This window comes from Scleropages formosus, chromosome 19, assembly GCF_900964775.1.
Source record: "Scleropages formosus chromosome 19, fSclFor1.1, whole genome shotgun sequence".
Classification (NCBI taxonomy): Eukaryota; Metazoa; Chordata; class Actinopteri; order Osteoglossiformes; family Osteoglossidae; genus Scleropages; species Scleropages formosus.
This window is the reverse complement of record NC_041824.1, coordinates 1,856,230-1,876,511: the sequence shown is the minus strand read 5'-3', so window position 1 is coordinate 1,876,511 and position 20,282 is coordinate 1,856,230. Positions and strand designations below refer to the sequence as shown.

The 20,282-nt window shown below is 49.0% G+C and overlaps 1 protein-coding gene across 1 annotated transcript in view; it reads right to left on the bottom strand.

Moving 5' to 3' along the window:
• Window positions 1-20,282, bottom strand: part of gpc1a (glypican 1a) — a 37,846-nt gene that overhangs the window by 13,970 nt on the left and 3,594 nt on the right. Inside the window, exon 2 of the mRNA XM_029246202.1 lies at window positions 3,931-4,089. Coding sequence (XP_029102035.1) covers window positions 3,931-4,089 — 159 coding nt within the window. The remainder of the gene's footprint in view (window positions 1-3,930; window positions 4,090-20,282) is intronic.

Below are 20,282 nucleotides of genomic sequence, written 5' to 3'. Positions count from 1 at the left end.
TCTGTACCGGAATACCAGGCACGGTGCCGGATCGAACTGCGCTGTTGTCTCTTAGAGGCCAGATGGCTCGAGAGGACGCGGGTTCCCAGCAGGTACTCCCGCATCTTCCCACACTCCAGGTACCGTGTGGTTCACGTGAGTGGGGCAGCAGGTAAAGTAGAGATTAGAGTTGCTGTCGTTGGACCCAAACATTACAGGTTTGAATCCCACCTGCAGCTGTAGTGGCCTTGAGTAACTTACTAACCCTAAAAACTGCTCTAGTAAAATTACCGAGCTGTGTAAGTGGGGAAATAATTGTAAGCTGCTTTGGGGAAAAGTGGAATTAATGTAAAAAGAGGTAAAAGGACTCCAGACAACCTCATGTACTGTTTCTGTGCCTGTTGCGAAACAGGAGCGAAGACATGCGGAGCAGATATGTGCGAACCTGAGAGGTCCGGTTCCGTTAAAAGGATAACTGGGCGACAGGACAGGAACTTGACTTCGGCTGTTCTTCCGACAGAGTGCTAGTTTACGGGAAACCCACCGAAGCACAGCAATGATCCCCCCACCCCAAGGTCGGCGACGCCCTCCTTCACTGATGGCACTGACGTGATCCCGGTGCTAAAAAAGCTTCACCGAGAAGAACAACCCTGCAGTTAACCAAACAAGTCCAAAAACCCCACAGCCAGCAGCGCTGAGCTGATCCAGATGTACCGGACGTGAGAGGAACTGAGCCTCTCCCTTCATCGTGCTGCTCCACCCTCTGGCTGGTGTGTGTGCGTGTGTGTGTGATAAAAAGAGAGGATGCAGAAGATGTCGGCTGGCTCAGGGCATGACGAAAGGGCGATGCGGTCAGCAAGGAGCAAGAACGCAAAACTCGGCCTTGTCAGATGAAAGGGGGTTGGGGGGGGGCTCTACCAAGCACTCGCCCAACCTCTCTGATTCAGGAGGGGAGAGGATTCGGTGGATTCCGGAAGTTTAAAAGCCAGAGCGTGGCTGCACAAAGTGACTGGGGGGGCCGTCACTGGGGTACGAGTCAAAGGGGACGGCAAAGTCCTGGAAGGAGAGAGGATGGGCAGCAGCTCCTGTGTCCCGCAATCCCCGGTCCGGCGGGTGACTGTGACGTGAGACGCTGATGTCATCTGCCTTTGCGAAAAACACCCATAGCCCCACGTAGGTAGGGCCCGGCGCCCGCGGATCGGAAGGATAAATGCTTTTACCAGGATGGGCGAGTCACACCTCTTGTAATGCCAGAGGAAAAAGCAAAAAAAAAAAAACGTTCAAGGACATCTGATTGCTGCCAGGGAGGGCAGTTGTGGGGGGGGGCGGGGGGGTCCTAAATTCCACCCAGCCTTTTTGGGACCAACGTCGGAGCCGCAAGAACGAGCTGTGTCTCCTGCTCCTGCTGCTCATGGGAATATTTCAATCGAGATCCAATTATGAAACGGGGTCGCGTGTGCTCTATATTAGTCCGTAAACATTCTCACTCGCTCACAATTTAATTTTCACCCATCCCACCCTCCCCCCCAGCCCCCACCGCTGCCCACCAACTTGGCTCCTAATGTGCAGTGATGTGAGACGTCTGTTGGTTGGCTAGTTCCCCCAGGGAGGGAGCCTTTTGGAGTAGGGGGTCACGGTAGGTCAAATGCTCATTTCCATAACCCGTGTCGCTGGCACTGTGGGGAGGCGTGGGGGTAATTTCTAATCCGATTTCACACCCGCCACTCCTCCCTCTCCTCCAGCATTATACCCCCTCCCCTTAGGGGGTGTCTGGCAGGTTGGTCTCATTAGTGCAGTCGAGATGTGTGGTAAGCCCCCCCGCTCCGTCACCATCCCCGCTCGCTGCCCCCAGTGCTCCGTCAAGGACACACACCGTGGGGGAGGGACGCACTTTCCACAGGTCATACACACCGCGCCGCTGCCAGACCCAACAGGAACAGCTGTCATGAGGGAAGGAGGTCGTATCAGATGGAGCTGCAAGGCGCAACGCCAGCACTCCGCATGTGCACATTAGTATGGGGGGGCATCATTCCGTCTCCAGACTCTACGACCCATAATCACAGCACCGTTGGCCTCCACCACATTCAGTCTCAGAACTCGGTGGCCATGCAGAGACTCGACTGGAAAGAAAGAAGGAAGAAATGAGAGGAACTTCTGACATCTGAGCAGAAAAGGGTGATTCAATTTAGAAAAAAAAAGTGTGCGGATCAATGTGGTGCTGGCGCCGTGCCCCTCACACCCGGTTAAAGACCTCGGGCTGTAATTAAATCTCAGTGAGCTTGTTTCCACTCTAATTACCATAGTTTGTGATTGCTAATATCAGGGTCCCGCCACAGCCCTTCCCGCAATGCCTCTCTGTTCTTTCGGGGGAGCGATGGCAACATGGAGAGAAACCGTAAAAAAAATCCACTCATCACGCCGTAACCCTAAACTACATACTCTGGCAGCAGGGCTGGGTTTTGAACTCACGAGCTACTGGCCACAGTCACCAGGTTCTCAGCCTCCCAATGCCCGAAAACCGCCCTTCATCCACAGGTCACTGGAGCACAACGGAGATGCACCATTAAACGAGGATTACAGGGACCCCCTCCCCCCACCTCCCTCCAGCAGCACCGCCCTGCCCCGTGGCCAGGGGGCAGGGAGGTGGTTGGATCACATGGACCGCGCCGCAGTGGCACCGCACATCTCAATGTCACTACACTCCAACAGCCAGATCGGGAAACCCACAAACTTTGTTCAGTGACGGCCCGGAACCGCCCCGCAGCATGAGCCGGAGCTCCGAGTTCAGATCAAGTGCCAAGACATACTGTAGAGTCCCCACGTCAGCAAAGAGCCTCGGTGCGCTGCACCCGAGCGCCCGAGCCCTAGAGAGTGTCCGCTCCACCCGAACCGGTGAGCCAAACAAGGACAAAACCCGACGTTTCATTTTTTGCATGAAAAGTCGGGTAAAATCATTCCTGCCGTTGTCGTCCGAGGCATCCCAAACCACACCCGTAGAAAATAATAATTAGACAAGCATGTAACCGCGTTTTCTGGAAGGAGGCTACAAATTACAGCGTTGAGATACTTTCTACAGAGCTGTGTCATCGCAACCAGTGTTTTTCCTGGGACTGAGCGACTCTGAGGCTCTGTGTTCTGAGAAAGTCGTTCAAAAACAGGCCAATTTGTTGAAAGGCAGAGAACGAATCCTTAAAACGTCTCGTTTCACCGGTGCCATGGGCTACAAACAAAATGGTATTTATTTCACTCCTCCAGGGAAAATCACCAGTGTATACAATTAAAAAAACGGGAAACAGCTGAACGAAGAGCTTGGCGAGGCAGCCAGTGAGGAGCAGGAATCTCCAGGAAGGGTTGCGTTCTCCTTCACTCCGATGCCGTCACATATGCTTACTTGGCCTCACGTCTCCTCGAGTGAACAATTCATGACTGGGACTCGCTCTGCCACCTACGCAACCTTTGTACTCCTGATCGAAAATCTCCTTTTTCTCATATCACCTTCTACACGAGATGATCACATGAACTCGAAAAGGACCGATAGAAAAAACCCAGAAACGCTCAATCAAATTCCACAAGTCTTAGTTGAGAGGTGGACCAACAGACTGGAAGAGGAACTGTCATAACGGTTAAGGCGCTGTAGTTTTTACTTTAAGAGTGAGAGGCTGGAACATCTAACCTAGAGAGAACCCTACTCCATCTTTTGAATACATGGTCTTCGCTCAAGGCAATACGAACACAAATGGGAGGAACATATATGCCTTTTTTTTACTATGTGTGATCAGGTGAGTGAATGAAAATATATTTGTACGTATGTATGGCATAGAAATATTTTCATTCATTCACTTGATCACACGGAGTCAAAAAAAGGCACTTTTGACCCTCCCCGTCCTCTAATCGCACTGCGGAGTTCAGGTAGCTGGCCAGTAGAGGTCAATATACAGGTGTTTCACTCACCATCGAAGCTCCTATACAGGGCGTAGAGAGAGCCCTGCAGGGCACGGCCCGACTCCTTGACCCGGCCCTCGAACTCGCGCCGACTGAGGTTGGACAGGCTCTCCTCCATCTCGCTGGTGCAGCAGGTGTAGCCCTGGGGGCAGATCCGCAGGTGCTCACCTGTGTGTGCGGAGAAGGTTGAGAGAGGGAAAGGACATTCAGAGGTGCCTCGGGTCGTTTTCAACCGTCACTGTTGAGGAAATTCATTTATATGGTAATTCTTAGGAATTTTTAGTGGCTTCACATTAATGGGTGTGACTGGGTGTGGTTCGGAGTTTACAACATTAAGACAGCAGGAGAGGAAATCGGGGTTTAGCTATGTCATGTGTTGGATGAAAGAGATTTTAATGTTGACTCGAAACACAAAGAGAAGCGAGGAGAGACACCAAAGCAAAAGAGGACAGAATGCTGCTTGTTCTGCGCACACAACACTACAAAACGGCCAAATTGAGAAACGCTGTCGCAAGGCCGACCTTGCATCGAGGCCGTGAACGGGCCCTCTGAAATGCACCAGGGGATGCTGCTCCGGTCAGAGATACACTCCGCAGGCAACTCACTGGAAGCTCCACCTGTCACCCAGAGGACATGGAGCAAGAGGAACGAGGGAATTTTCATACCCACGAAAGCACATTTAAAATAAAAGAAAACGTAGAAATTCATTAGGCCCCCAACCCGACTCCTTCCGCTCATATCGTGGGATTCCCATTCGCCCAGAGGTGTGGAAGAGCGCTGCATTGGTGAGATTACACATTCCGTTTCGCCGGGTCTCTGAACAATAAGCCGCAAGTGGGGCGACGGGGACCACGGTGCGCGGAACCATTATGAAAGACAATGGCGCGGCGCCGAGCGAAGACATCGGGCACAGAAACAAGAGCGCGGACACGAGACGGGACCTTCACGGCTGGCCGAGCGCAAAGCGTGTCGCAAGCCGAATGGTATTGCGGGCCGCCAGCAGAGCAGTTGAAGGGTGGGACCGGGACGCGACGCTGAGGTGCGGCCCACGGAAACCCCCGAATCTGAGACGGACGGAGCGCTGGAGACTTGCCGTGGCTTCACTGCTGAGGGGGAACTGGGGCACGAGAGCGAGGACTGCACCAGCGCAACTGTCACTGAGCCCCCCGGTCAAAGAAGAAAAAAAAAAGAAACAAATTCACGGAGAGACTGAGCTTTTCCTATTGGCCGTGGAGGAAGGAAGAGAAGCCCGCGATGGTCCGTGTGGCAGCAGTCGCAACATCTCCAGTTAGGCGTCGCGCAAACGGAGACTTTTCACCAGCCGTTCTGCTCATCATCTTAAATTAATTGTCAGCGTCATCTTTGCGTGTTTAAAGCTGTAGAAGGAAAGGGCTCTGTTAGTCCAGCCGTGTGTGTGTGTGTGTGCGTGCATACATTAAGCAAACTCTCTTTAGTCACTGCCTGCGCCCATTAACCAGGCTGGTGAAGGCAGGGGTGCGAGGCCGTGTCACGATTCCGTCCGGGAAGTGGGTCATCGGACCCAAGTGCAGCGCAGAGGCGCACAGGCTGAGGGGAGGGTCCGAGAGTCGTGGTCAGGAAACTAACGAAGGTCACCGAGGAGCAGACGTCGTTACGACGAGAATCCGAAAAGCGTGAATCGAAGAGCAGGCGATGGGTCGAGGGATATGAAGGAGACGAGGAGATCAGGAGAAGGAGGGTAGAGGAAACAGGAACAAGGACAAGGAGGACAGGGATGAGGTAAGGAAAACAATCCGAGAAGCGTGAGCAACGAGTAAGGCTGAACGAGGTTCCGCATCTTCTTGCGTTCCGGGCCGTTCTTTCATGTGCCCGGACCCTGATCGGCCGCAGGTGTTCGGGTTGCCGAGGCGGAGGGCGCGACAGGCCATTTACGGCCTTTGTCTCTTTACCCTCATTGTTGTCTGGAAGCTGATCTTTATTCCTCTTTTTGAAAACGCAACAAGAGTTTCAAAAATGTCTGCTTCTTGCTCATCTGAAGGGGGGTGAAGGGGGGGGTTGTGAAGCAGAAAAACTCAGATATCCATGAAATCGGCACATTATCAAGTGTTCTTTGACGCGTTCATCCATGGCCACGTCGAAATAGGGGTTCGTACAACAGCCTATTACAATGATGCACCTGCTTATACAGAATTATAGTGTTTTTACTGTATCAAACCAGGGTAAGCACCTTGACCAAGGCTGCTGAAGTAGGACAGTGATTCAAAGCAGGAGCCTTCAGACTCTGACCGCTGCCAACTGTACAAGGTGCAAAGTCAGTGCTATAATGATAAAAAATTAGAAAAATATTAAAATAGCAAACAGTCACAATTTTATCCGTACAGAGGAGTTCTAAGAGGCTTTCATACCATGTTTATGCTCACAGTTGTCTGGGAACTGCTATGGTTTGCACACGGCTCTTGGCTGAATTTCTCTTGATTTTTTTTAGTCTAAAGCCTTGAATAAGGTCTTCATTCCCTCTAAAATGTTCCTGTCCTTCATAACCCGACAGGTCTGTCTCATTGTTCACATAGAAAATCGGGTTACGGTGACTGTACCTCAGTTTTTTTTTTTTACAACGGCTGTTGTTGTAGACGACCAACCGCATATTTCTTTATCCTAAGCTTAATGTCAAAAACAGTTTTGCTAATAAATCACGAGGGAAAATGTCCTTATTAGCTGCATTGATCTCAGTGGGAGTATCATGTCTGCTTGTTACAAGTGTTACAAACTGCATGAATTACTCTATGGTATCCCTCCCACACACACGCGCGCACGTACATACACACACGGAGCCAGACGGTGAGACAAGAGTCCTCCCATTATTGACCACACGTTCCAGATGACCACTCTGCCTGCTGGTGCTCAAATGGAATTCACCAGCGCTTTGTTTTACACTGGAACCCAAGCTGGCGTGCTGATAGGGAAGCGAGACCGAAACAATAATAAGTAAAGACCCGAGGTATATATTCCGTTTAACCGACAGGTCTCCCCAACCTCCCCCGACTTAAAACATTCGCAAAACTAACCCTAAACAAGGAAAGTGAAACTGAAAGTAACAAGAGAAAAGGAAACACAAGCTTTTGAAACCAACGGAAGACTGCAAATTGACTAATTGACTAACTGACTATTGACTAATTGACTAATCGCCTAATTGACTAACAAATTGACTGATTGACTATCTGACTAATAGTTGACTATTAAAAGAGTCCATCTCATAACAGTAAAAGGAAGTTTATATCTGAAAATGATGGCTCCTGTACATAAAATCCAAGGATACTTCTTTGCCTCCACGTACGGCTTCCACACACCCCACCAGACCGCAAAGGAGATCTTCCGTAGAGCTCGTGTTTTCGGGTTAAGTGCCCATTCTGACATGGACCCCCACAATCCCGGTTCTCCCTCGTTTCTCAGCAGCGTTTGGTCGGCTTTGCCCACCACTCCCCAAACACAGTTCATCAGAACCAGAAAGAGATGAGGTTCTGAATGCCTAGTGCCAAAACAAGCTTCTTGCCCAGGAGGCGCCCCACCAGCAAGGAAAACAATGAACCAGGTGCGACATTCAACAGTCTGTATCCCTCCCCATGACCCACTACCTTAGCCAAGGATATTTCATTTCAGCCACCCTGGGACTAGATGGGTACCAATAAATTTACATTTATGCAATGCCCCCTTTACCACCCACCCCATTAGCGTTAGAGAATGGTCTAACGTGACCAGCCTGACAAATCCTGTTAGAAAAAACAAGGTCATTCTGCATACTGATGTCATATGGGCCAGTTCTCAAACTAACATGGAACCATGACTGGCCAGCACACACACACACACACACACATACACACACACTGAATTATTCCTACTAGTCTTCACCTTCTTGAAGCTTCCAAAATATGTGTCATACACTCCAATAAACAGATATAGAAATGAGAGAAAAGAAGAGTTCGATAACCAAATGAGATCAAGCTCCCAGGTGCCGGCAGACACCATACTGCGTCAACATCCATCCGTGAGCATCAGCTGACAGCTTTTGCAATCACCATTATATTCCATCAGGGATTTAGGCTGCAGATGGCTGGAGTCCCCATCCTCCACAGTAGTTATGGGTTTGCTCTCCATGGGCCCCAGCAAGGACTGGAAACAACAAGAGCTTTGCACAAGAATGACCTCCCCCTACATATCAGTACACAGAGTTTTCTGGAGGCCATGTGCTTGCAGAAAAATAAAACGATGCCCAGTTCATTGGATCCTGTTATTCTTGATGAGGGAAAAGAAGGTCCTCGGAGCTATTCTGACTGAAGGAGGCCTTCATGGGAAATTCAAGGTATATACGGTTGTGTTTTCAACTTTTTCGTCCCCCCGCAGGGTCCCCTTTGCCCCCTGCTGCCCAATCCATCCAGCTGTACAAGGTGACCTGATGAGATTTCTTGAGTTTGAGCTGTATTAGCTCAGCAGAGAGCCTACCGGGGGCATGGCATAACCCTACCCAGAAAGCTCGTCACATTTAATCAAATAAAATGTTTTTACCCATCTGCATCGGAGGTGGAAGGGAAAAGAGGTCCTTGTTTTTGTCCGCCATTTCCCTAAGGGAGAGCATTTTAAGCACTTATGTTTCTTTTTTCAGGCATTAACGGCTTCCTCCCTTTGGTGTTCAGACATCTAGTCGAGATCAACAGCAAGCTGAGCACGCAAACTTAGCACACTGAGAGGAGGAAATCTCCTGTTAAAGGCCAATTGAGAGAAATAAAGTATAATTGACTACTGATAAACCTCCCCGACTGCCAGTGAAACTAAATGTACTGAATAAATGAGAGATAAACATAAACTGGCGATAAATGAGATGGTGTGAGGTGAAATAAAATGTTACACAGTCTGATAAAAGTCGATTGCAATGAGATGCTGGCCATATTATGCCAAAGACAAAGCTTAAAAACAGTTCTGTAGAAAAACATAGAATTTCCATATGCGTTACATGCATTAAACAAATCAGGTTCCTGTGCAGATAAAAGTTATGGCCCTAATCCATCAACAAATCCGTCACCTTTTTGTGAAATCAAACGTCAGTGTCAAGCGGCAAAAGAATCCCTCTTTTTGTCACTCATTCTTCTTTCGCAGCTTTTCAAACAATATTTGTATATACATGTAAAACTTGATTCCTGACACTAAACGGAGTCAGACTGTGAACTAACGGAATGACTTAAATCGACCCTCAAGTCCATCCGTCTCTACAAGCTACTTGTCCAAGCTCGGCTGTGTGATACGGTGCCAGTTCCGGAAAAGAGAAGGAACAGGGTCTGGAGCACTCTCACACAAACACATCTCGGGAATTTAGAGGCACTATTCACCAATCTTTGCTATGTAGAAGGGGCCCGGAACACAGCTAGGACAAGAGAATGTCACTTGAACCCCAGGGAAGATGTTACCCTGCAACATACTATAGGAAAGTCACTGCTTGCATTTATATTTACATTACAGTTACACTATCTCTTCTTCTGTTAACGACTAACTGGAGGTCAAGCCACTGCGTGCCCCTCCCCCTGACGTGGCACAAGTGGCGTTGTCGTGATCGGTCTTTCAACAAGCAGCCTATTTCAGCAGCCCACAAAAAGAGCACCTAACCAGTTGCCCTCACATCCCCACCCTAATTATAGGCTTCGCGATAACAATGGCCTAGAGCCTACCTGACAGTACGGTGTACAAAGGGCTGGCCCCATCCTCGCCCAAATCCCAGTTCTCTACTTTAATGTAAGTAACGATGGAAACCCAACCTTGGGTTTGGAATTCTGAGGCCAAACGCCCACAATTTCAAACATAAAACAATCCCACTTCTCACACCATCACCACAGAGGACTGTAAAATCTATCCTTGAAGGTGGTATTTTTACAATGTGTGGTTTTGTCTCAAATTGTCTCAGACGCCAGTCTGTGCAGCTCTGTCGAAGCAGAACTCGGGGTAAAAGCTGTCACATGATATGAAAGCAACAGAGGACGGGGGTTTCTTTTCAAAACGGAGACAAAAAGGGGCATATAAGCCCCTGTGATGTAGGCTTAACATCCTCGGAAAACTTCCTCGTTCCGTCCCTCCGCAGCCATTTCGAAAGCTGCCACCTCTATCAATGGCATTGTTGACAGTCCTCCAAGCACACCCCCTTCAGCACACAGGACGTGTGTTTGAACGCTGAAACCCTTCATTATTGCTGCAGATCAAAGAGACAGATGCCCCCTCTCTCTTCCTGCTTGTCGCCCTGAGGTCAGAAACTTTTTCACGTCGGTTCATCTTGAACAAGGGCAACGGCTGCTCGAACGCTCGGGTCCTCCTCAGGTGGACTTGCTTGGTGAGTCGTGGCAGAAGAGAAAACATCTGCAACCACAGGAATGTGCACCGGGATTGTGTGGGAACAGCAAAGCTCATGGGAAAAACATTTGCTGTCGTTATGGTATTGGCCCATTTTCCATTTTTGCTGAGCCAACGCTTCATGTTTCCTGCCTGTATCATTTGCTTCAGATGCCACTTCAGAGCTGGACACAACTGACCACAGCTAGAGATGGTCAGCTGAGCTGCTGTTAACTCACACTCCTAGCTTCTGCACAGAACCTTTAAAGGTAAATAAAGAGAACAGACAAAGAAGAGAAAAACACTTGAAGGGTTAAGGTCCTGGGGGCCGCTGTCATCTCATTTACATCCCATGGAGGCACAATGACCTCGCACAACCCCTCACCCACACAAACACAAAGACTCCCAGAAGCGGAGAGATCAACAAACATCCCAACACAAAAAAGCCAAAGGCACAACAGTTACCATAAAACTGTCATCTTGCAAAGTGAATTACACCAACGTGAAAAGAAGAACCGATTCCTTTCTGCCTCGCCTCTTCCGCTCACTTGTCATTTTTCTTCTGGCAATAATAAGAGTGAGCGCAAAGATAAACACGAGAGTTTTACGTGAGCTGTCGTACAGTCTGGGCAGGTGCGAGACGCAGTCCTGTCCTGGGGGAGCTCGGAAACAGTGTAAATGAACTGCGGGTCGCTGGTGCGTTCGCTATACGTGCCCCCAGAGCCATAGATTTGAACACGGACGTTTGACTGGCGCCTGTGAGCCAGAGCTGCTGCAAGGTTATGGAAACAAAATAAAACACGCACACTGTGAAAGGAGCAGCAATGAATCTCCTGTTCCTGGTGAAATGCTTGTCAACAACTTCCAAAAGGGCACCTTGGACTTAAAAAAAAATGGAGGGCAACAACAGCAGGGTTCACCTTCTCCCTTCCAGGTACCTGGTCCCCCGTGGCACCTCACCTCCCCCTCTGCACCTATAAGCTACTTCATGCCTGAACCCGTTGACCTGTCTAGTGACTGTACAGTCAGGGAGCACGACACAGGAAGTCTTCCATCTGACACACCTCATAATCTGGTTTAAAAGCCCCCCACCCCCATCCACCCTTTGACCTTGCCACCATAAAGCCATCTGGGTCAGGCAATAAACTTGACCGATGACTGTCTTGGGTTTGATTTCTTTACACAACTTGAGGGACAGCATCAAAGTGGGTCTGCCAGGATCTTTTAAAGGGGGGCAGTTTGGTTTATTTCCTTTACCCTCACTTCCTCTCTCAATCTTCTTTAACAAGAATGTTAGTTAAGTGCAGTGTTTTCTTACACGATTCTTAGAGCTTCGCAAATGAGTCTTCAAAAAACCATCTTCTTGCAGGGCTGGCAAGGTCTGCGTAGCTTCTAACTTCTGGCTGTGACCTAATCTTGCAACCTCACCTGTGACAGGTTTATTTATAATTCACACAGCCTTTCAGTGCCTTTTTGACCCTTACCCTTTAAGAGATGAACCAGGTATGTGTCCTAAGTGACAGAGTCGAGTGGAATGCAGCTACTCCTCTCATCACGGGCAGAGTCCCCCAGGAACCATTCACTTCGCACCGCTGCCGATTGCTCTCTCATATGAGGGGTTCTGGGAATCCCGCTGGTCTCAGGTCCCAGACCTTGTCAGACAGACTCCAGGTTTATTAAAAAAGAAGAAAAAACACATCGCACAATTCAGAGCCTGGGAGGAAACCCGCGGGAGCAGCAGGGATGAGCTATTGGTCAGTGGGCTGTGACTGTGATCTGGTCACCAAATGTTCTCTTGATTCAAATATTAGGAGTTACCCTGCTGTTATAAACTTGAGCAAGGAACACGAAGGCTGCAGTGCTTCAGTACTCATCTATGAAAATAATAATAATAATAATAATAAATAATAATGCTTAGGAGATTCTTGAGGAGTACTTGCTGCCACACTGTACGCAGCCACTGTAATTCATGTACTTTTACTCCAAGCGCAAGCAAACGGCAAAGCAGTGTTTTCTACCCGTCGGCCAAGAAGACGGTGAATTTGTGCAATTAGATTATTCTCGCCTAATGAGATAAAAGATTACAGAGGAGCAGCACACAGAGAGGGAACTTCTAGCTTTGCACGCAGCCAAGTGAGCATCGCTCAGCACTGCCTGTCTCGGCCTGTCGTAGGGGCTTGTGATGTAATTCTCTGTAATCTCATGAACTATTTAAAAGCCTTTCCTTTAAGGTAACCACTGTTTTTGGTTCCCAAGGTGTACTTGACCCCAGGGACCTTGTGGCAGTCTCTTTCTGTTGGTTATTTTTATCCCAGCAGATCATAGAGAACTGTACGATTCAGTGTGCAGATGGAGATTTTACGTGTTAGCTGCAGAGTGGGAAGATTTCACGTGACGAGCAATGCCCATCTGACAATGCGACGGGAAAGCAATACGGTAAAATCTGTTTTGGAGAGCTGACCAAGGCATTCCTGTTGCTGAGATAAAGACTGGCTCTCCACGGGGTCCAGAAAGATCATCGATGGGAACATTGCCGTGGTCACAAATTGACTGTCGGCATCATGTGGAGCCAGGACCTCGGCCGCTCCATGGAAAAGATGAGCCAGGGCTGCATGTAGGGAGCATCTGCCTGCCAGTACTTTCCTCATCGCTTTCCCAAGTCACAGCGAACACAAAGACTGTCGTTGTGGCACCATGTGACCACCCCACCCCAGCCCTTCACCCGTCATTCCGCACGAGAGCAAATAAATAGACAACAGGCAAACTTTTAATTATTTTGATCTTTGTTGGTCAGTCAACCTGTTGGCAAAAGGAAGTGGGGGCTTCTGGGACTTTCTCCCCTTCCGCTACCATGAGGGATGCTCTCACATAAAGAGGCCCTCCATGTGAAAACTAAACTGTATTTTCTGCTCCACCTCCATCTCTGTCTTCTCTTCATTGTTGGCCTATCCGTCTCTTTGGACTTCAAAAGACTTGGTCCCACGTGCCCCATCTGGATCACGATGACTGAGAAGCAAATGTGCAAACATCCCAGTTTCATGATCCTCATCAGAGGCATGCCAACCATCCATGACCAGATTTGTATGATTTGTATAGTTACGGACTTCTGACCCCCCCCCACCCAGGAACACCTGGAGGACTTGGCCTGCTTACGGAGCCCCATTCCAAGAGGGAGAAACTGAATCGATGGAGAGCCTTGGGGAGATTACAATTAGCTGTTCGAAAATGTTTGAAAAATATCGTTGAGGACTCATTGAGCTTGGGGCAGGGCAGGAGACACAGCCAGGACCTTCCTCACAATCATTCCACAGAGCTGATCTGACATTTTAAAAATGTCCAACTTCATGTAAGGCATCAACACGCACTTACTGTGACACGTTTTGCATGTCCAGCACTTTGAAAGACATGGAACCCAACTGACCCCTCACCTTCCTCAACAGCACTAGCCTCCCTGAGGACACAAGCAAGTCCTTGATGTTCTCAAGGAATGGGACTCTTTGAAGATCTTCTAAGTATGCTTCTCGCATCCTGTTCGTCCACCACCTGCATGCACATGCAGGGTGGCTCGGAGGGACACCACACATGGACCAGGGAAGTGGGGGCGGACAGTGGAGAGCTTGCTGTGATAGAATCCACTGGCACCACAGTCAAATCACATCTAAGCCCCTAATGGGAGGTTGCGTGTACAGTCCCGATTACGTGCCGAGGAGGGGGTTCTCTAATCTCATTAGATAAATGTCCTGGCTGGTTAGAATGAAAGCTCCTGCTGAGGGAGAAGGACGAGCAGTCAAACACACCAGCAATTCCACTGTTGTCTCTTCAGAGAACGTTTGAGGGAGAAGATAAAAATTTGCCCGGTTAAACAGCAATGAGGGCGGCCGCCGTGCAGCAAAGGTACAAGAGTCATGAAAGTTCCCAATCTATCAGTGCAGAACCAGCCACTTGTCACTCAGCAAAAACAAGAGCTTCCTGTTGCAGCAGAACATCGAAGGGCGACTGGCTCCTTTCACATGCAAATTCATATCAAAATGACGCAAATTTCACGTTACTTTAAGACGACAGGTCAAGTTCATCCCAAACAGGGACGATCGGGACAGAAAGCCCACGTTTGAGTAGCTCGGTTTGTGGCAGCGATGTAACACATGAAGAGCGGGATGACAACCGTGCAAATGAACGATTCCTGGAGGTGTGATAATTCCATCAGGAACCCATTAGGCAAAATTAGAGGGATCACGCTCAACAAAGAGGCTCGCTGGAAGAGACTCGTCCACGTGAACATCCTACTCCAAGCATGGCGTACTGCACGAGTGCACATGAACCATTTTATCGATTTCGTTTGATATTGTGACGCACAGTGCCGTGGGTTTGGATGGGGTAAAGAAGGATGCAGATGCAGCGTTCATTACAAACAATTGATTAGAACACCGGCACCAGGGGAATAATGCTCTTGGGCTGAGGAACCCGTTACCTCCAGGACCTGCACCAGCCTTCCCAGCCTTCAGGCTCTGCCCCCAGGCTCCTTCCACACACACTGTCAGACACAGTCACCCCATTATTTCCCCCGAATTGCTCCCAGTGGTTACACACCCACACTTCACATTATTCCCCATAATGCAACTCTTTACATTAAGGAGATTCCCTCCTAAAACAGAAATGCGGGGTCGTTACATAATTTATATTCAGAAGCTATATATTAAAATAGGGGGCGCGGTGGCGCAGTGGGTTGGACCACAGTCCTGCTCTCCGGTGGGTCTGGGGTTCGAGTCCCGCTTGAGGTGCCTTGCGACGGACTGGCGTCCCGTCCTGGGTGTCCCCTCCCCCTCCGGCCTTACGCCCTGTGTTGCCGGGTAGGCTCCGGTTCCCCCGTGACCCCGTATGGGACAAGCGGTTCTGAAGATGTGTGTGTGTGTATATTAAAATGAGGATATCAGTGCAAGGACAAAGTAGAACGATAAAAGTTCCACTGATCTGGTGCTATGAACTGCCAGCTGGGCTGTCGCACAGCGACCTTGTGACTGACAGGAAGTAAACAAATGAACGTACAAATAAAAATACATCGAAAGGAGGGAGCACAGAACCGAATCGTCCGACCGTGCACAAGTGATAGTGTGAGCTCCGCTCTGGTGAGCTACACATCAAGTTGGAGAGAGAGAGAGCGAACGTGGGCAAAACGGCAGGTCGTCCAATCGTTTTTGGCTTCAAGCTGGGGACTGGGGAACGTGAGGCTCAAGAGCACAGTGTGTGTTACTTTCATTATATTCATATAACAACATTACAGGGCAGCTGGTAATGTCATGGTTTTAGTGCTGCTGCCTTTGCACCCAAAAAGGTCGCAGGTTTGCATCCCACCAGCAGCTGTAGTACCCTTAAGCAAGATACTTACCCTAAATTGCTCCAGTGAAATTACCCAGTTGTGTAACTGTATAAAAAACTGTAAATAGCTTAACAGTGTCAGTCACTTTGGAGAAAAGTGTTAGATAAATGTTATGAATCACAGCAAATTGTGAAAATACTTCACATCTTTTGCATATAGCAAAGTATATCAAGTGGGTCATAGAGATGTCATTGCAACTTTCAAAATTCGAGCTGAATGCATGTGGTGAGAAACATTTACAAATGTAACTATGCTGATTATACAGGGGGTACATGTACTATAGAGGGTGTACATGGACTATAAAGGGTGTATATAGATTACAGAGAGTGTACACGGACTATACAGTGTGTACATGGATATGTTTTAAAAAGGGAAATCTTTCAGCAGGGAGGTACTCCGGTCTGAAAATAGCAGCAGACAGTATACAGTAGATGGAGATGAAGTGAAGGGAGAGGTAAGGAAGGAGGGCTGGTGATATAGAGAGAAATGGCAGCAAAGGGGGGGTCTGGTCTGCTTCCATCAGAGTAGCACCCCCTCCACCCGCCCCCACCCCCCAGGACAGTCACTGGAGGCGGCATAAAAAATTTACAGCCAAAGGCTTTTAACAAACCCAGCCAAACCGAACCCGGTGCACCCTGTCGACAGGCCCGAAACAGAGAGCAGTGTGCTCACAGCAACTGATCAGCTACACACACACACACAAATTTAAACGTGTACTGTACACACGTATACATACATAAATGTATAGTACATACATATAAATACACACCAACTACTCAAACACCCACAAATATATACGTAAAGGATCCAACAGCTACATGGACACACAGACACACACAGACACACACAGCATGCACATTTTCCCTTTCGACACAAAACACACTTTGTTTTAAATGTCATGAAATATTCATGAGCTCAACATTAGCAAAAGAGAGAGGAGCAGTGAGAGAAAGTGTGTGTGTCTATGTGTCTATGTGTATATGTGTGTGTGTGTGTGTGTGAGAGAGAGAGAGAGAGAGAGAGAGAGAGAGAGAGAGAGAGATAGTGGGCAAAGCCATCGTTCCACCAGACACATCTCCACGAAAGCTGCAGTCCCTGAGGCGTGACCTCTGGTCCTCTTTCCAGGCTGTTCTCTCTGTGGGTCTTCAACCCCAGGGAAGGAAGGGGGGTAAACAGAGGCTAAAACATAGTATTTAGGGGTAGAGCTAAAGGGGCCGGAGCCTATGGCCCTCGGACCTGAGAAGCGAGGAGCACAGAGCCTTGGGGAAAGCTCTGTAAGCTGAGAACACTGACTATACAAATATACGCAAATGAAGGAAGGCTGTGGGGGTGGGGGGGGGGGCACCCAGGTGTGCAGGGCATCTGAACCTCTAGCACCTTGGACAGTCAGGTTTTCACCTGCTATTGGCCAACAGTCACACTTGAATAAACAGGATAACCGTGTGCTGCTTTACACCTCAAAGTAATGAGCAAATGCAGAAGATCATGTGCACACAGACACACACACACACAGACACACACACAGACACACACACAAGTATGCGCCGAAAAAGCCACGCAGTAAAAGTCATGTCTGCACATTTGGGGAGTTTGCCCATGTCTGTAACACACTTGCCCTACATTTTACACCCTCCCCTCCACTATACACTTTAATTAGAGCATCTCCCTGCCCTCAAACTAAACACACACTTGTGTAAAATGTACATTAAGGTAATTTATTTTTGCCTTTCGGCAAAAACAGCAAGACATGGCTAGAAATGCAAAGGGTGACTTTTCTAGGTTCTGAGTCCGTTCCGCTTTTTAATGACATCTCTGGAGAGTGGGGCCTTTCACTGTGTGTGTGTGTGTGTGTGTGTGTGTGTGTGTGTGTGTGTGTGTTTTTCACACATTCTACTCTTCGCTATCTCCTGTGGATTCATCATTGCCATGATAGAGGGAAAAGACGATCTGTCAAAATGTGGCCACAGCAGAACTCAAACCTACAACCTACCAGCAAGGCTCTACACCCACCCCTTGTAAAGTGCTTCTCTATGGAAATAATACCCCCCCCCCCCCCCCCCAGCTTTTTAAACATCCTCATCTACTCTATACTATGGTCCATGGGCTGTGCAGAGCAACACACTCCCCCCAAATGGACACAAAAGATGAGGGTGATGACTTTGTGTTCAGAGCAGCAAAATCCTGCCATTTCCAGCAATGAACCCCTGGGTTTTGCTCCCATCGCATCTCAAATTCAACGCTGGACACACTGGACATGTATCCATCTGCTTCACAGGCATCATCGTATCATGTAGCTACTCTGAGCATTTAACTGTTTCACACACCACCCTTTTATACTGGTGAATAAATTACCCCGGTCATTCAGGTTAAATACCTTCCAACAGTATAACAGCAGTAGTTCCCTTCCTGGGATTTGAACCGGCAACTTTTGGACAATTACAAGCCAAGCGCTGAGAGTACAACCCATTCAAGCAAGTGCCTTTAGTCAAATCAACACAGGTCGCTCATATGGACCACACCACACCAGGATCTCGTCCCGTCCAACGAAGGGTGTCATAACCATCGCCACGCCCCACTCCAACCAGACCTCCTACCTGTCCTCCATCCAGCAGGACCCCTTGACTGCCATTTGTTACAAATTGCAGCGCGTTTCCTATTCGCCAGGCGTCAGTAATGGACGAGGTCTCCGCAGAAGAACGTCAGCGGTTCAGACGATGTGTGCGTGTGTGTGTGTGTGTGTGAGAGCAGCTCAAGCTGTTCATCATCTCCCCATTGGGCATCTCCCCCCCGACACAGAGAGACACGCAAAGAAAAGCTTTGAAAAAAACATGAAAGCTGAAAAAACTGGAACCTGAAAACTTTGGATGTACTTTTGAACTTTAAAGGGAAAACAACACTCGTGAAGAGCACCCCGGTCCGTCGTCTGGGCTGGAAATGACACCTCCAGTAAGACCTGAGCGACATCCACGGAACGGCGGGCGGAGGTGCTGGTGACGAGCCGCTCTTCCGCACATCGAGCGTGACGCCTTGATCGGTGCTCACGGTGCTGCGGCAAAAACGCGGCCGAGCGGTCGAGTAAATTATTTCAGTCGGTCAAACGTGCGCAATGACGAGGTGGGCTTCTGACAAGGTGAACCAGGCCTCGGGCAGAACCGGGCCGCCGGGGCAGCGCGCACATCGTCAGCGGCAGACGGAGTAGTAGAAAACCTGTGACAATTCAGAATTCTCGAGTGTGACCGGTGTGGTCGAACTCTCGACCCGGCGTCCCCGAAAGAGCAGCTAACAGTCGAGCGCATCCTGAGCACACTCAACATTCCACATTCTGAAGGCAACACGCAAAGACCCTTCTGGGAACAGAGACACACTCCCTGACGCAGACATTAGAGGACAGGGATGATTCACGACGAAGGGAACATTAACAGGTGAAACTCATTTCATCTTAACTGCAGTCCTGTGGGGTTGGGGGGGGCGGCAAAGTGTTTCAAAGGTAACTTTGAGGTAAAGTGCCCAGAGCATGCTTTTCACCTGTCTGACTGCCAGCGAAGCCCCGACGCTTTAAAAAAATCAATAGGCCCTAATGACAGGAAGTCACCGGATGGCAGGGATAAGAGGCAGGAAGAGGAGGAACCCGAGGCACAGACTCCGACAACGTCCCACGAAACAAACCAAAAAAAAAAAACTCACCTTGAAAGCCCTGCGTGAACTTCCCAGTGTGATCAAACCATTTGTTCATTCTTGTACAAGTGAAGCGGGTGCGGTTTCCGTGGTCAGTGAAGACGCCTTGTGATGGACAGCCGTTCCTCTGAAACATTTCTTCCATTGGAATCTAATTTTTTTTTTCTCTTAACTGTTATAATCTACAGAGCTTCAACTACATTTAAATCTTATTCTCAATTTATGTCTTGTGTTGAGGAATGTGCTTTTATTTCATTTACGTTTATTTATTGATCAGACACTTTTCTCCAAAGCGACTTCCAGTGAACTCTATGTAGTGTTTTCAGCCCACACACCTTATTCACCGCAGTGACTTACACTGCTAGATACACTACTTACACTGGGTCACTCATCCATACATCAGGGGAACGCACACACTCTCTCTGTCACTCGCACACTATGGGGGAACCGGAACAGCATGTGTTTGGACTGTGGGAGGAAACCAGAGCACCCAGCAGAAACGGGGAGAACATGCAAACTCCACACAGACTGAACGGGGATCAAACCCACATCCTCTCGCACCACCCAAGCGCTGTGAGACAGCAGCGCTATTCGCTGTGACACCGTGCTGTCCAATTATACAATCATACCATCATCATCATCAAGTAGGGGTTAGGCAGCCTCTGTTATCCAGGCAACCTTCTCTTGATCTACTGATGTGGCTGCATGTTTTCCTCAAGCCATTTAGCCCAACTGACTCGATGGGGGGCACGTGCGCGGTGGCCCTCCCTGGACTCAAACCTGCAACCTTTGGTCAGACGTCTTTTAATTACCTCGGCACTGCCGGCTGCCGAGAGCGTTCTTGGCAGAGCTCAGCGCCGGCCGTTGCGAGTTTGTCGGCGGGCTAATTTTCCGTCCAGCCGTCAGTGATTGCCGTGACAACCGCCCTCCCCGGGTAATGATTGACCTCTGGCAGGATGTGGCCCAC